General features: G+C 48.4%; 1 protein-coding gene across 1 annotated transcript in view; it reads left to right on the top strand.

Annotated features, from left to right (window-relative positions):
* EEF1G (eukaryotic translation elongation factor 1 gamma) overlaps positions 1-14,513 on the top strand; it is a 33,901-nt gene extending 19,388 nt beyond the window's left edge. The window contains exons 6-10 of the mRNA XM_038764332.1: positions 1,246-1,375; positions 4,205-4,409; positions 11,710-11,882; positions 11,985-12,109; positions 14,280-14,513. Coding sequence (XP_038620260.1) covers positions 1,246-1,375; positions 4,205-4,409; positions 11,710-11,882; positions 11,985-12,109; positions 14,280-14,438 — 792 coding nt within the window. The 3' untranslated portion in view covers positions 14,439-14,513. The remainder of the gene's footprint in view (positions 1-1,245; positions 1,376-4,204; positions 4,410-11,709; positions 11,883-11,984; positions 12,110-14,279) is intronic.
* Positions 14,514-14,728: the final 215 nt, after the last annotated feature.

Genomic DNA, 14,728 nt, shown 5'->3' with positions numbered 1-14,728 from the left:
AATGAACCCCCATTTTATCAGTGCGTTAACTCAGGCCCAGGGAAGTGGGCTGGGGGCTGTGCACACAGTAAGCGCCCAATAAATACGATTGACTGAATGAAGTGAGGCGACTTGCCCAAGGTCACCCAGCAAGACAGGCGGCGGAGGCGGGATTAGAACCCAGCTCCTCTGGCTCCCAAGCCTGTGTTCTCGCCACCAGGCCGTGCGGGGCGGAAGCTGGTTTTCCGAGAGGCTTGGTGGGATGGGGGTGTAAGGGGAGGGTGCTACCAAAGGGATCACCACCTTGACGCAGCGGAAAGAGCCCGGGCTTGGGAGTCCGAGGTCGTCATCATCATCAATCGTATTTATTGAGCGCTTACTGTGTGCAGAGCACTGTACTAAGCGCTTGGGAAGTACAAATTGGCAACATATAGAGACGGTCCCTGCCCAACAGTGGGCTCACAGTCTAAAAGGGGGAGACAGAGAACAAAACCAAACATACTAACAAAATGAAATAAATAGGATAGATATGTACAAGTAAAATATATGTACAAACGTATATACATATATACAGGTGCTGTGGGGAAGGGAAGGAGGTAAGATGGGGGGATGGAGAGGGGGACGAGGGGGAGAGGAGGGAAGGGGCTCAGTCTGGGAAGGCCTCCTGGAGGAGGTGAGCTCTCAGTAGGGCCTTGAAGGGAGGAAGAGAGCTAGCTTGGCGGATGGGCAGAGGGAGGCCATTCCAGGCCCGGGGGAGGACGTGGGCCGGGGGTCGATGGCGGGACAGGCGAGAACGAGGTACGGTGAGGTCATGGGTTCAAATCCCGGCCCCGCCGCTTGTCAGCCGGGTGACTTTGGGCAAGTCACTTCACTTCTCTGGGCCTCGGTTCCCTCATCTGGAAAAGGGGGGTGAGGACTGGGAGCCCCACGTGGGACAACCTGCTGACGTTGCACCCCCCCCCCCCCCCCGGCGCTTGGCACATAGTAAGCGCTTAACGAATGCCGTTATTATTTATTAGTACCTCTTCGACCACCCCAGGGGGGGAGACTGGCAGCATAAGCAGGGTACCCCGCCCGCCCAAGCATCCCCCCAGCTGAACACGCAGCGCCCAGTGCCGTTCTGGGGCGGCAAGGGAGTGGGAGCCTGGGATCGGTCGGAGGAGGAGGCCGGGGGACGGAGGTGTTGGGGAGTTCCTCGCGGCGCTCCGGGTCCCCGTTCTTCCCACCCGTGATAACCTCCCCCTTCTCCCCGGGCTGCGCCAACAGGTTCTGGAGCCCCCGTTTCGCCAGGCCTTCCCCAATACCAACCGCTGGTTCCTCACCTGCATCCACCAGCCCCAGTTCCGGGCCGTCTTGGGGGACGTGAAACTCTGCGAGAAGATGGCCCAGTTTGACGGTAAGCGGCCTGGTTTGAGTTCCTTTCGCCTGAAAAGAGAAGTGGCAAGTGCCCACTTCAGCATGTGGGAGTGAAGGATAAATCTGCAATTCATAAACTACATCTCACCAGGCTAAAGATTCTTTTTGGAAAACAATTCATAGGGCTGCCAGGACATTTCATAGGCTTGCTACAATTTTCCTACTTCTGTTTCCTTTTGTTTTTTTAAATGGTATTTGTTAAATGGTTACTCTGTGCCAGGGACTGCTCTAAGTCCTGGGATACATACAAAGTAATCAGGTTGGACACAGTCCATGTCATCATCATCAGTCGTATTTATTGAGCGCTTACTGTGTGCAGAGCACTGGACTCTTTTAGACTGTGAGCCCACTGTTGGGTAGGGACTGTCTCTATATGTTGCCAATTTGTACTTCCCAAGCGCTTAGTACAGTGCTCTGCACACCGTAAGCGCTCAATAAATACGATTGATGATGTACCGAGCGCTTGGGAAGTCCAAGTTGGCAACATCTAGAGACAGTCCCTACCCAGCAGTGGGCTCACAGTCTAAAAGGGGGAGACAGAGAACAAAACCAAACATGCTAACGAAATAAAATAAATAGAATAGATAGGTACAAGCAAAATAAATAAATAAATAGAGTAATAAATATGTACAAACATATATATATATGTATATATATACATATATAAATATAAACATACATATAAACATATATGTATATATATACATATATACAGGTGCTGTGGGGAAGAGAAGGAGGTAAGATGGGGGGGATGGAGAGGGGGACGAGGGGAAGAGGAAGGAACATAAGAGGAAGGAACATGTCCCACATGGGGGGCTCACAGTCAATCCCCATTTTTACAGATGATAATAATAATAATGATGGCATTTGTTAAGCGCTTACTATGTGCAGAGCACTGTTCTAAGCGCTGGGGGGTGGATACAAGGTGATCAAATTGTCCCACATGGGGCTCACAGTCTTAATCCCCATTTTTACAGATGAGGGAGCTGGGGCACAGGGAAGTGAAGTGACTTGCCCTCGGTCACACAGCAGACAAGTGGCAGAGCCGGGATTCAAACCAAGGTCCTTCTAACTCCCAGGGCTGGGCTCTATCCACTAGGCCATGTTCACCAAGCACCCAATAAGTATACACAGCAACATGCTATATATTGCCAACTTGTGATTCTCAAGTGCTTAGTACAGTGCTCTGCATATAGTAAGCACTCAATAAACACTATTGAATGAATGAACATACACTGCTGAAGAAGCAGCATGGCCTGGTGGATAGAACGCTTTTAGACTGTGAGCCCACTGTTGGGTAGGGACTGTCTCTATGTGTTGCCAATTTGTATTTCCCAAGCGCTTAGTACAGTACTTTGCACATAGTAAGCGCTCAGTAAATACGATTGATGATGATGAACACAGGCCTGGAGCCTAAAGGACCTGGGTTCTAGTCTGAATGGACTGAACTCCTTGTCTTCCCTCCCAAACCCTGCCCTCTCCCTGACTTTCCCATCTCTGTTGACGGCACTACCATCCTTCCCGTCTCACAAGCCCGCAACCTTGGTGTCATCCTCGACTCCGCTCTCTCGTTCACCCCTCACATCCAAGCCGTCACCAAAACCTGCCGGTCTCAGCTCCACAACATTGCCAAGATCCGCCCTTTCCTCTCCATCCAAACCGCTACCCTGCTCATTCAAGCTCTCATCCTGTCCCGTCTGGACTACTGCACCAGCCTTCTCTCTGATCTCCCATCCTCGTGTCTCTCCCCACTTCAGTCCATACTTCATGCCGCTGCCCGGATTGTCTTTGTCCAGAAACGGTCTGGGCATGTTACTCCCCTCCTCAAAAATCTCCAGTGGCTACCAATCAATCTGTGCATCGGGCAGAAACTCCTCACCCTGGGCTTCAAGGCTGTCCATCCCCTCGCCCCCTCCTACCTCCCCTCCCTTCTGTCCTTCTCCAGCCCAACCTGCACCCTCCGCTCCTCTGCTGCTAATCTCCTCACCCTTAGGCCTCGTTCTCACCCGTCCCGCCATCAACCCCCGGCCCACGTCCTCCCCCTGGCCCGGAATTCCCTCCCTCCGCACATCCGCCAAACTAGCTCTCTTCCTCCCTTCAAGGCCCTACTGAGAGCTCACCTCCTCCAGGAGGCCTTCCCACACTGAACCCCCTCCTTCCTCTCCCCATCGCCCTACCTCCTTCCCCTCCCCACAGCACCTGTATATATGTTTGTACGTATTTATTACTCTATTTATTTTACTTGTACATATTCTATTTTATTTTGTATATGTTTTGTTCTCTGTCTCCCCCTTCTAGACTGTGAGCCCGCTGTTGGGTAGGGACCGTCTTGGATGTTGCCAACTTGTCCTTCCCAAGCGCTTAGTCCAGTGCTGTGCACACAGTAAGCGCTCAATAAATACGATTGAATGAATGAATCAATGAAGTCTGGGGGCTCCAGGGACAGCCCGGTCAACGGCCGGCTCCTAACTCCGCCGTCGGGATGTGAGCCCGCTGTTGGGTAGGGACTGCCTCTATATGTTGCCAACTTGTACGTCCCAAGCGCTTAGTACAGTGCTCTGCACACAGTAAGCGCTCAATAAATATGATTGATTGATTGTCTCTGCACAAAGATTTACCGCACAAATGGGTTCGTGTCAGGGCCAGAGTGCTGGCCGTGAACGAGGGCTTTGGAGACCACCGGGAGTTGAGGGGCAGCCCACTGTTGGGTAGGGACCGCCTCTGTATGCTGCCAGCTTAGTCCAGTGCCCTGCCCCCAGTAAGCGCTCAATAAATACGACTGAGTGAATGAATTGATCTCCACCTCCAGCTAAGAAGTTTGCCGAGAGCCAGCCCAAGAAGGAGGCTCCCAGGAAGGAGAAGGGGCAGCAGCGGGAGGAGAAGCAGAAGGCCCAGGCCGACAAGAAGGAGGAGAAGAAGGCGGCTCCGGCCCCCGAGGAAGAGCTGGATGAGTGCGAGCAGGCTCTGGCCTCTGAGCCCAAGGCCAAAGATCCCTTTGCTCATCTACCCAAGAGGTGAGAGGGCCCCCCCTGGGACTACCGAGGGTGTTTGGTGCCAACTTGTACTTCCCAAGCGCTTAGTACAGCGCTCTGCACACGGTAAGCGCTCAATAAATACGATCGATTGATTGGTGGAGACCGTTTCGTCGAGAGGCCGCAGAATCGGCGGGGCCGGGGTCGTCCCCCCCGTCGCAAGCTGGGGAAGCAGCCTGGCCTAGTGGCCCAGTGGAAAGAGCCCGGGCTTCGGAGTCGGGGGTCATGGGTTCAAATACCGGCTCCGCCAGTTATCAGTTATCCCTTCAAGGCCCTACTGAGAGCTCACCTCCTCCAGGAGGCCTTCCCAGACTGAGCCCCTGCCTTCCTCTCCCCCTCGTCCCCCTCTCCATCCCCCCATCTTACCTCCTTCCCTTCCCCACAGCACATGTATATATGTTTGTACAGATTTATTACTCTATTTATTTTACTTGTACATATCTATTCTATTTATTTTGTTAGTATGTTTGGTTTTGTTCTCTGTCTCCCCCTTTTAGACTGTGAGCCCACTGTTGGGTAGGGACTGTATATGTTGCCAATTTGTACTTCCCAAGCGCTTAGTACAGTGCTCTGCACATAGTAAGCGCTCAGTAAATACGATTGATGATGATGATGATCAGCTGTGGGACTTTGGACTTCACCTCTCTGTGCCTCGGCTACCTCATCTGTAAAATGGGGAGCCCCCCCGGGGGACAACCTGATCTCCTTGTAACCTTTCCAGCGCTTAGAACAGTGCTCTGCACATAGTATGTGCTTAATAAATGCCGCCATCATCATCTTGTAACCTCCCCAGTGCTTTGAACAGTGCTTTGCACATAGTAAGTGCTTAATAAATGCCGTCATCATCATCTTGTAACCTCCCCAGCACTTTGAACAGTGCTTTGCACATAGTAAGCACTTAACAAATGCCACCATTATCATTATTACTTCCCAAGCGCTTAGTCCAGTGCTCTGCACACAGTAAGCGCTCAATCAATCATATTTATTGATCGTTTACTGTGTGCAGAGCACTGTACTAAGTGCTCAATAAATACAATTGAATGATTGAATGAATGAATCATCTTGTAACCTCCCCAGTGCTTAGAACAGTGCTTTGAACATAGTAAGCGCTTAATAAATGCCATCATCCTCATCTTGTAACCTCCCCAGCGCTTTGAACAGTGCTTTGCACATAGTAAGCACTTAACAAATGCCATCATTATTATTACTTCCCAAGCACTTAGTCCAGTGCTCTGCACACAGTAAGCGCTCAATAAATACGATTGAGTGAATAAATGAATGAATCATCTTGTAACCTCCCCAGTGCTTAGAACAGTGCTTTGCACATAGTAAGCGCTTAATAAATGCCGTCATCCTCATCTTGTAACCTCCCCAGCGCTTTGAACAGTGTCTTGCATATAGTAAGCACTTAACAAATGCCATCATTATTATTATTGCTTCCCAAGCGCTTAGTCCAGTGCTCTGCACACAGTAAGCGCTCAATAAATACGATTGAGTGAATGAATCATCTTGTAACCTCCCCAGTGCTGAAAACAGTGCTTTGCACATAATAAGCGCTTAACAAATGCCATCATCCTTATTATTATTACTTCCCAAGCGCTTAGTCCAGTGCTCTGCACGCAGTAAATGCTCAATAAATATGATTGAGTGAATGAATGAATGAATGAATCATCTTGTAACCTCCCCGGTGCTTAGAACGGTGCTTTGCACATAGCACTGAACAAATGCCATCATTATCATTATTACTTCCCAAGCGCTTAGTCCAGTGCTCTGCACACAGTAAGCGCTCAATAAATACGATTGAGTGAATGAATGAATGCATGAATCAATGATCTTGTAACCTCCCCAGTGCTTAGAATAGTGCTTTGCACATAGTAAGCGCTTAATAAATACCATCATCATCTTGTAACCTCCCCAGCGCTTTGAACAGTGCCTTGCACATAGTAAGCACTTAACAAATGCCATCATTATCATTATTATTATTACTTCCCAAGCGCTTAGTCCAGTGCTCTGCACACAGTAAGCACTCAATAAATACGATTGAGTGAATGAATGAATGAATCATCTTGTAACCTCTCCAGTGCTTAGAACAGTGCTTTGCACATAGTAAGCGCTTAACAAATGCCATCATTATTATTATTACTTCCCAAGTGCTTAGTCCAGTGCTCTGCACACAGTAAGTGCTCAATAAATAAAATTGAATGAATGAATCGATCAATCAATCATCTTGGAACCTCCCAGTGCTTAGAACAGTGCTTTACACATAGTAAGTGCTTAATAAATATCATCATCATTATCTTGTAACCTCCCCAGCGCTTAGAACAGTGCTCTCTTTGCACATAGTAATCGCTTAACAAATGCCATCATTATTATTATTATTACTACTTCCCAAGCGCTTAGTCCACGCTTAATATCATAATTGTCATCATCTTGTAACCTCCCCAGTGCTTAGAACAGTGCTTTCTTTGCACATAGTAAGCACTTAACAAATGCCATCATTATTATTATTATTACTTCCCAAGCACTTACTCCACGCTTAATATCATCATCATCATCTTGTAACCTCCCCAGCGCTTAGAACAGTGCTTTCTTTGCACATAGTAAGCATTTAACAAATGCCATCATTAATCAATCAATCAATCGTATTTATTGAGTGCTTACTGTGTGCAGAGCACTGTACTAAGCGCTTGGGAAGTCCAAGTTGGCAACATATAGAGACAGTCCCTACCCAACAGTGGGCTCATCATTGTTATTATTACTGTTATTATTATTACTTCCCAAGCGCTTAGTCCAGCGCTCTGCACACAGTAAGGGGTCAATCAATGCAATTGAATGAATGAATGAGTGAATCATCTTGTAACCTCCCCAGTGCGTAGAACAGTGCTTTGCACATAGTAAGCGCTGAATAAATGCCATCATTGTCATCTTGTAACCTCCCCAGTGCCTAGAACAGTGCTTTCTTTGCACATAGTAAGCGCTTAACAAATGCCATCATTATTATTATTATTATTACTTCCCAAGCGCTTAGTCCACGCTTAATATCATAATCGTCATCATCTTGTAACCTCCCCAGCGCTTAGAACAGTGCTTTCTTTGCACATAGTAAGCGCTTAACAAATGCCATCATGATTATTATTGCTACTATTATTATTACTTCCCAAGCGCTTAGTCCAGTGCTCTGCACACAGTAAGCGCTCAATCAATACGATTGAATGAATGAGTGAGTGAATCATCTTGTAACCTCCCCAGTGCTTAGAACAGTGCTTTGCACATAGTAAGCGCTGAATAAATGCCATCATCGTCATCCTGTAACCTCCCAAGCGCTTAGAACAGTGCTTTCTTTGCACATAGTAAGCGCTTAACAAATGCCATCATTATTATTATTACTATTACTACTTCCCAAGCGCTCAGTCCATGCTTAATATCATCATCATCATCTTATAACCGCCCCAGCGCTTAGAACAGTGCTTTCTTTGCACATAGTAAGCACTTAACAAATGCCATCATCATTATTATTACTATTATTACTTCCCAAGCACTCAGTCAATGCTTAATATCACCATCATCATCTTATAACCACCCCAGCGCTTAGAGCAGTGCTTTCTTTGCACATAGTAAGCATTTAACAAATGCCATCATTATTATTATTACTATTATTATTTCCCAAGCGCTCAGTCCATGCTTAATATCATCATCTTATAACCACCCCATCGCTTAGAACAGTGCTTTCTTTGCACATAGTAAGCACTTAACAAATGCCATCATTATTATTATCATTATTACTTCCCAAGCGCTTAGTCCATGCTTAATATCATCATCATCATCTTATAACCTCCCCAGCGCTTAGAACAGTGCTTTCTTTGCACATAGTAAGCACTTAACAAATGCCATCATTATTATTATCATTATTACTTCCCAAGCGCTTAGTCCACGATTAATATCATCATCATCATCATCTTGTAACCTCCCCAGCGCTTAGAACAGTGCTTTCTTTGCACATAGTAAGCATTTAACAAACGCCATCATTATTTTCATTATTCCCAAGCGCTTAGTCCAGCGCTCTGCACACAGTAAGCGCTCAATCGATACGACTGAATGAGTGAAAGGAAGACCCCCCTGCCCTCAGCTCAGGAAATGGTTGTCTTCCCCTTTTAGACTGTGAGCCCACTCACTGTTGGGTAGGGACCGTCTCTCTATGTTGCCAACTTTGGACTTGCCAAGCGCTTAGTACAGCGCTCTGCACACAGTAAGCGCTCAATCGGTACGACTGAATGAATGAAAGGAAGGACCCCCCCCCCCCGCCCTCAGCTCAGGAAATGGTTGCCTTCCCCTTTTAGACTGTGAGCCCACTCACTGTTGGGTAGGGACCGTCTCTCTATGTTGCCAACTTTGGACTTGCCAAGCGCTTAGTACAGCGCTCTGCACACAGTAAGCGCTCAATAAATACGATTGATTGATTGAAGTGGTGGAGGAGGAGGAAGGGACTGGACGGAGGGCAGGAATGGCCGGGGCGGGAGGAGCGAACCGCTCTGTTATTCCCCGAGGGGAGCGGGGAGGGGAGCGGCTGGCTGCTGAAAGTTCATTTTCCATTCCTGGGTGGCCATTACAGCGCCTGTAACCCGAACGTGGGTTTAGGAGGGGAGCCGGGTGAGTCAGGGACGGAATGTGACTAATGGAAAGTGGTTGGCGGGGCGGGGAAGGGGAGGGCGAGGCCCCGGCCCGGAGAGAGCCGAGCAGCCGAGGATGGGATGGCACCAGAGGGAGGCAGAGCCCGCCGCCCGGCCCCACCGCCCACCCTGTAGCTCTCCGCGGGCCCACCGTATTAATAATAATAATAATAATAATAATAATGGCATTTGTTAAGCGCTTACTATGTGCAAAGCACTGTTCTAAGCCCTGGGGAAGTTACAAGGTGATCAGGTTGGCCCACCCGGGGGCTCACGGCTTTAATCCCCGTTTTCCGGATGGGGTAACTGAGGCACGGAGAAGTCAGGTGACTTGCCCAGAGTCACCCAGCTAACAGTTGGCGGAGCTGGGATTTGAACCCATGAACCCTGTATATATGTTTGTACATATTTATTACTCTATTTATTAATTTATTTTACTTGTACATATCTATTCTATTTCTTTTATTTTGTTAGTATGCTTGGTTTTGTTCTCTGTCTCCCCCTTTTAGACTGTGAGCCCACTGTTGGGTAGGGACTGTCTCTAGATGTTGCCAATTTGGACTTCCCAAGCGCTTAGTACAGTGCTCTGCACGTAGTAAGCGCTCAATAAATACGGTTGATGATGATGACCTCTGACTCCAAAGCCCAGGCTCTTTCCACTGAGCCATTCAGTCGTATCGATTGAGTGCTTACCATGTGCAGAGCACTGGACTAAGCGCTTGGGAAGTCCAAGTCGGCAACATCGAGAGACGGTCCCTACCCAACAGCGGGCTCACAGTCGTATGTATTCATTCATTCACTCGATCATATTTATTGAGCGCTTGCTGTGTGCAGAGCGCTGGACTAAGCACTTGGGAAGGACAAGCTGGCAACATTCATTCATTCAATCGTATTTATTGAGCGCTTACTGTGTGCAGAGCACTGGACTAAGCGCTTGGGAAGGACGAGCTGGCAACATTCATTCAATTCGATTGTATTTATTGAGCGCTTACTGTGTGCAGAGCACTGGACTAAGCGCTTGGGAAGGACAAGTAGGCAACATCTAGAGACGGTCCCTACCCAACATTGGGCTCACAGTCGTATTTATTCATTTATTCATTTATTCATTCGATCGTATTTGTTGAGCGCTTACTGTGTGCAGAGCACTGGACTAAGCGCTTGGGAAGTCCAAGTTGGCAACGCATAGAGACGGTCCCTACCCAACAGTGGGCTCACAGTCTAGAAGGGGGAGACAGACAACAAAACCAAACATATGAACAAAATAAAATAAATAGAATAAATATGTACAAGTAAAATTCATTCATTCATACAGTCATATTTATTGAGCGCTTACTGTGTGCAGAGCACTGTACTAAGCGCTTGGGAAGGACAAGTTGGCAACATATAGAGATGGTCCCGACCCAACAGTGGGCTCACGCCAGGGCCAGCCGGGACCCCTGCCCGCCCCTAGGGCAGCAGCTGGTGGGTCCTCTCGTTCATTCATTCATGCATGCATTCATTCATTCATTCGATCGTATTGATTGAGCGCTTACTATGTGCAGAGCACTGGACTAACCGCTTGGGAAGGACAAGTTGGCAACATATAGAGACGGTCCCTACCCAACAGTGGGCTCACAGTCTAGAAGGGGGAGACAGAGAACAAAACCAAACGTATTAACAAAATAAAATAAATAGAATAGATATGTACAAGTAAAATAAATAGAGTAATAAATATGTAGAAGCATATATACATATGTACAGGTGCTGTGGGGAAGGGAAGGAGGTAAGATGGGGGGAATGGAGAGGGGGATGAGGGGGAGAGGAAGGTTAAGACTGTGAGCCCCCCGTGGGACAACCTGATCAGCTTGTATCCCCCCCAGCGCTTAGAACAGTGCTTCACACGTAGTAAGCACCTAAGTGAAGCAGTGTGGCTCATCATCATCAGTCGTATTTATTGAGCGCTTACTATGTGCAGAGCACTGTACTAAGCGCTTTGGAGGTACAAATTGGCAACATATTGATTGATTGATTGATTGATATAGAGACAGTCCCTACCCAACAGTGGGCTCACAGTCTAAAAGAACATGGGTTCGAATCCCGACTCCGCCACATGTCTGCTGTGTGACCTTGGGCAAGGCACTTAACTTCTCTGAGCCTCAGTTACCTCATCTGTAAAATGGGGATTAAGACTGTGAGCCCCACATGGGACAACCTCATCACCTTGTATCCCCCCGCCCCGCGCTTAGAACAGTTCTTTGCACATAGCAAGCGCTTAACAAATACCATCATTATTATTATTTCAGGGGGCCACGACCCAAGCCTGAATAAATACGATTGAATGAATGAATACACAGCACCTGTATATACAGTCATTCATTCAATTGTATTTATTGAGCACTTACTGTGTGCAGAACACTGTACTAAGCGCTTGGGAAGTCCAAGCCCCATGTGGGACAAGTTGATCACTTCGTATCCCCCCCCAGCGCTTAGAACAGTGCTGTGCACATAGTAAGCGCTTAACAAATGCCATTATTATTATTATTATTATTATTATTAATAATAATAATGTGCCATCATTTTTATTTTTTTGTCCTCCCACTGACCTCCTGCTCTTCGGTGTCTCCCCCTGACCCCAGTACCTTCGTACTAGATGAGTTCAAGCGGAAGTACTCCAACGAGGACACCTTGACCGTGGCCTTGCCGTACTTCTGGGAGCACTTGGATCGTGACGGCTATTCCCTGTGGTACGCGGAGTACCGCTTCCCGGAAGAACTCTGCCAGACTTTCATGAGCTGCAACCTCATCACCGGTGAGGGGGAGCGGGGCGGAGGCCTGGGGGAGAGCGGAAATTGGCGGACGGGGGGTACGGGGACCATCGCCGCATCCGACCGTTCCCTCTGTTGCTCCCAAGGAATGTTCCAGCGACTGGATAAGCTACGGAAGAACGCATTTGCCAGCGTCATCCTCTTCGGGACGTCCAACAACAGCTCCATTTCCGGAGTTTGGGTCTTCCGGGGCCAGGAGCTGGCCTTCCCGGTAAGGAGGGATCGATCGATCAATCAATCGTATTTATTGAGCGCTTACTGTGTGCAGAGCACTGGACTAAGCGCTTGGGAAGGCCAAGTTGGCAACATCTAGAGGCGGTCCCTACCCAACAGCGGGCTCACAGTCTAGAAGGGGGAGACAGAGAACAAAACAAAACCGTTCAGTCAATCAATCAATCGTATTTATTGAGTGCTTACTGTGTGCAGAGCACTGGACTAAGCGCTTGGGAAGGACAAGTTGGCAACATATAGAGACAGTCCCTACCCAACAGCGGGCTCACAGTCTAGAAAGGGGAGACAGACGACAAAGCAAAATAACCAAAGAAAATAAATACAATAATAAATATATCACCGCCGCCGCCCAGCGTGGCTCAGTGGAAAGAGCCCGGGCTTTGGAGTCAGAGGTCGTGGGTTTGAATCCCGGCTCCGCCTCATGTCTGCTGTGTGACCTTGGGCAAGGCACTTCACTTCTCTGAGCCTCAGTGACCTCATCTGTAAAATGGGGATTAAAACTGGGAGCCCCACATGGGACAACCTCATCACCTTGTATCCCCCCGCCCAGCGCTTAGAACAGTTCTTTGCACATAGCAAGCGCTTAACAAATACCATCATTATTATTATTTCAGGGGGCCACGACCCAAGCCTGAATAAATACGATTGAATGAATGAATACACAGCACCTGTATATACAGTCATTCATTCAATTGTATTTATTGAGCACTTACTGTGTGCAGAACACTGTACTAAGCGCTTGGGAAGTCCAAGTTAGCAACATCTGGAGACGGTCCCTACCCAACAGTGGGCTCACAGTCTAGAATCAATCAATCAGTCGCATTTATTGAGCGCTTACTGTGTGCAGAGCACTGTACTAAGCGCTTGGGAAGTCCAAGTTGGCAACATCTAGAGACGGTCCCTACCCAACAGTGGGCTCACAGTCTAGAATCAATCAATCAATCAATGTCGTATTTATTGAGTGCTTACTGTGTGCAGAGCACTGGACCAAGCACTTGGGAAGTCCAAGTTGGCAACATTTAGAGACAGTCCCTACCCAACAGCGGGCTCACAGTCTAGAAGGGGAAGGCAGAGAACAAAACAAAACATATTAACAAAATAAAATAAATAGAACAGATGTGTGCAAGTAGAAGAAGTAGAAAAACACACACACCCCTGGACCCAGAATATTCGTTCATTCATTCATTCAATCGTATTTATTGAGCGCTTACTGTGTGCAGAGCACTGGACTAAGCGCTTGGCAACATCTAGAGACAGTCCCTACCCAACAGTGGGCTCACAGTCTAGAAGGGGGAGGCAGACAACAAGTCCAAGTTGGCAACATCTAGAGACGGTCCCCAGATGGAGTTGGGTCCCTCCCTGAGAGATCATCATCATCAATCGTATTTATTGAGCGCTTACTATGTGCAGAGCACTGTACTAAGCGCTTGGGAAGGACAAAGAGATGGGAGAAGGACACGGCAGGGCAACCTCCCTGCTTGCCGCCTCGTGAGCGACTGCCAAAGCGAAGGCGCTAGAGTAATAATAATAATAATAATAATCACATTTATTAAGCGCTTACTATGGGCAAAGCACTGGGGAGGTTACAAGGTGATCAGGTTGTCCCTCGGGGGCTCACAGTCTTCATCCCCATTTTCCAGATGAGGTCACTGAGGCCCAGAGACTTCCATCCCCCGCATCTTACCTCCTTCCCTTCCCCACAGCACCTGTACATATGCATATATGTTTGTACATATTTATTACTCTATTTATTTTATTTGTACATATCTATTCTATTTTATTTTGTTAGCATGTTTGGTTTTGTTCTCCGTCTCCCCCCTTTTAGACTGCGAGCCCACTGTTGGGTCGGGCCCGTCCCTAGATGTTGCCAACTTGTCCTTCCCAAGCGCTTAGTCCAGTGCTCTGCACACAGTAAGCGCTCAATAAATACGACTGATGACGAAGTGACTTGCCCCGAGTCACCCAGCTGTGAAGCGGAGGAGCCGGGATTCGAACCCGTGACCTCCTGACTGCGGACGGTCCGGGTCTGGGGACAACCTGGGGGCCCGGAAAGCGTGGGGCCGCGGCCGGCGATGTGATGGGGCTTTTTTTCCCCCCCGGCCGGTGATGTGATGGGCGTCTTTCCCCGCTTCTTTCTCCCCCTACCCCAGCTGAGCCCGGACTGGCAGGTGGACTACGAGTCCTACACGTGGCGGAAACTGGATCCCGGCAGCGAGGAGACGCGGATCCTGGTCCGCGAGTACTTCTCTTGGGAAGGGGCGTTCCAGCACGTGGGAAAACCCTTCTGTCAGGGCAAGATCTTCAAGTGAGCGCCGCCGCCGCCGCCGCCGCCTGCCCTCCTCCCCCGGGGAGGTAGCGGTCATTAAAGGAAACCGAACACAAAACCGGCCTGCGTCGTGCCCTCCTTCGGATACGGATTTTCTCCCCGGGCCCCCGTCTCTGACACCGGCCGATAGAATAATAATAATCATAATGGCATTTATTAAGCGCTTACTATGTGCAAAGCACCGTTCTAAGCGCTGGGGAGGTTAATAATAATAATAATAATAATGGCATTTATTAAGCGCTTACTATGTGCAAAGCACCATTCTAAGCTCTG

Source organism: Tachyglossus aculeatus, chromosome 22, assembly GCF_015852505.1.
Source record: "Tachyglossus aculeatus isolate mTacAcu1 chromosome 22, mTacAcu1.pri, whole genome shotgun sequence".
In the NCBI taxonomy this organism is placed as follows: Eukaryota; Metazoa; Chordata; class Mammalia; order Monotremata; family Tachyglossidae; genus Tachyglossus; species Tachyglossus aculeatus.
This window is presented reverse-complemented; position numbering and strand designations above follow the sequence as displayed.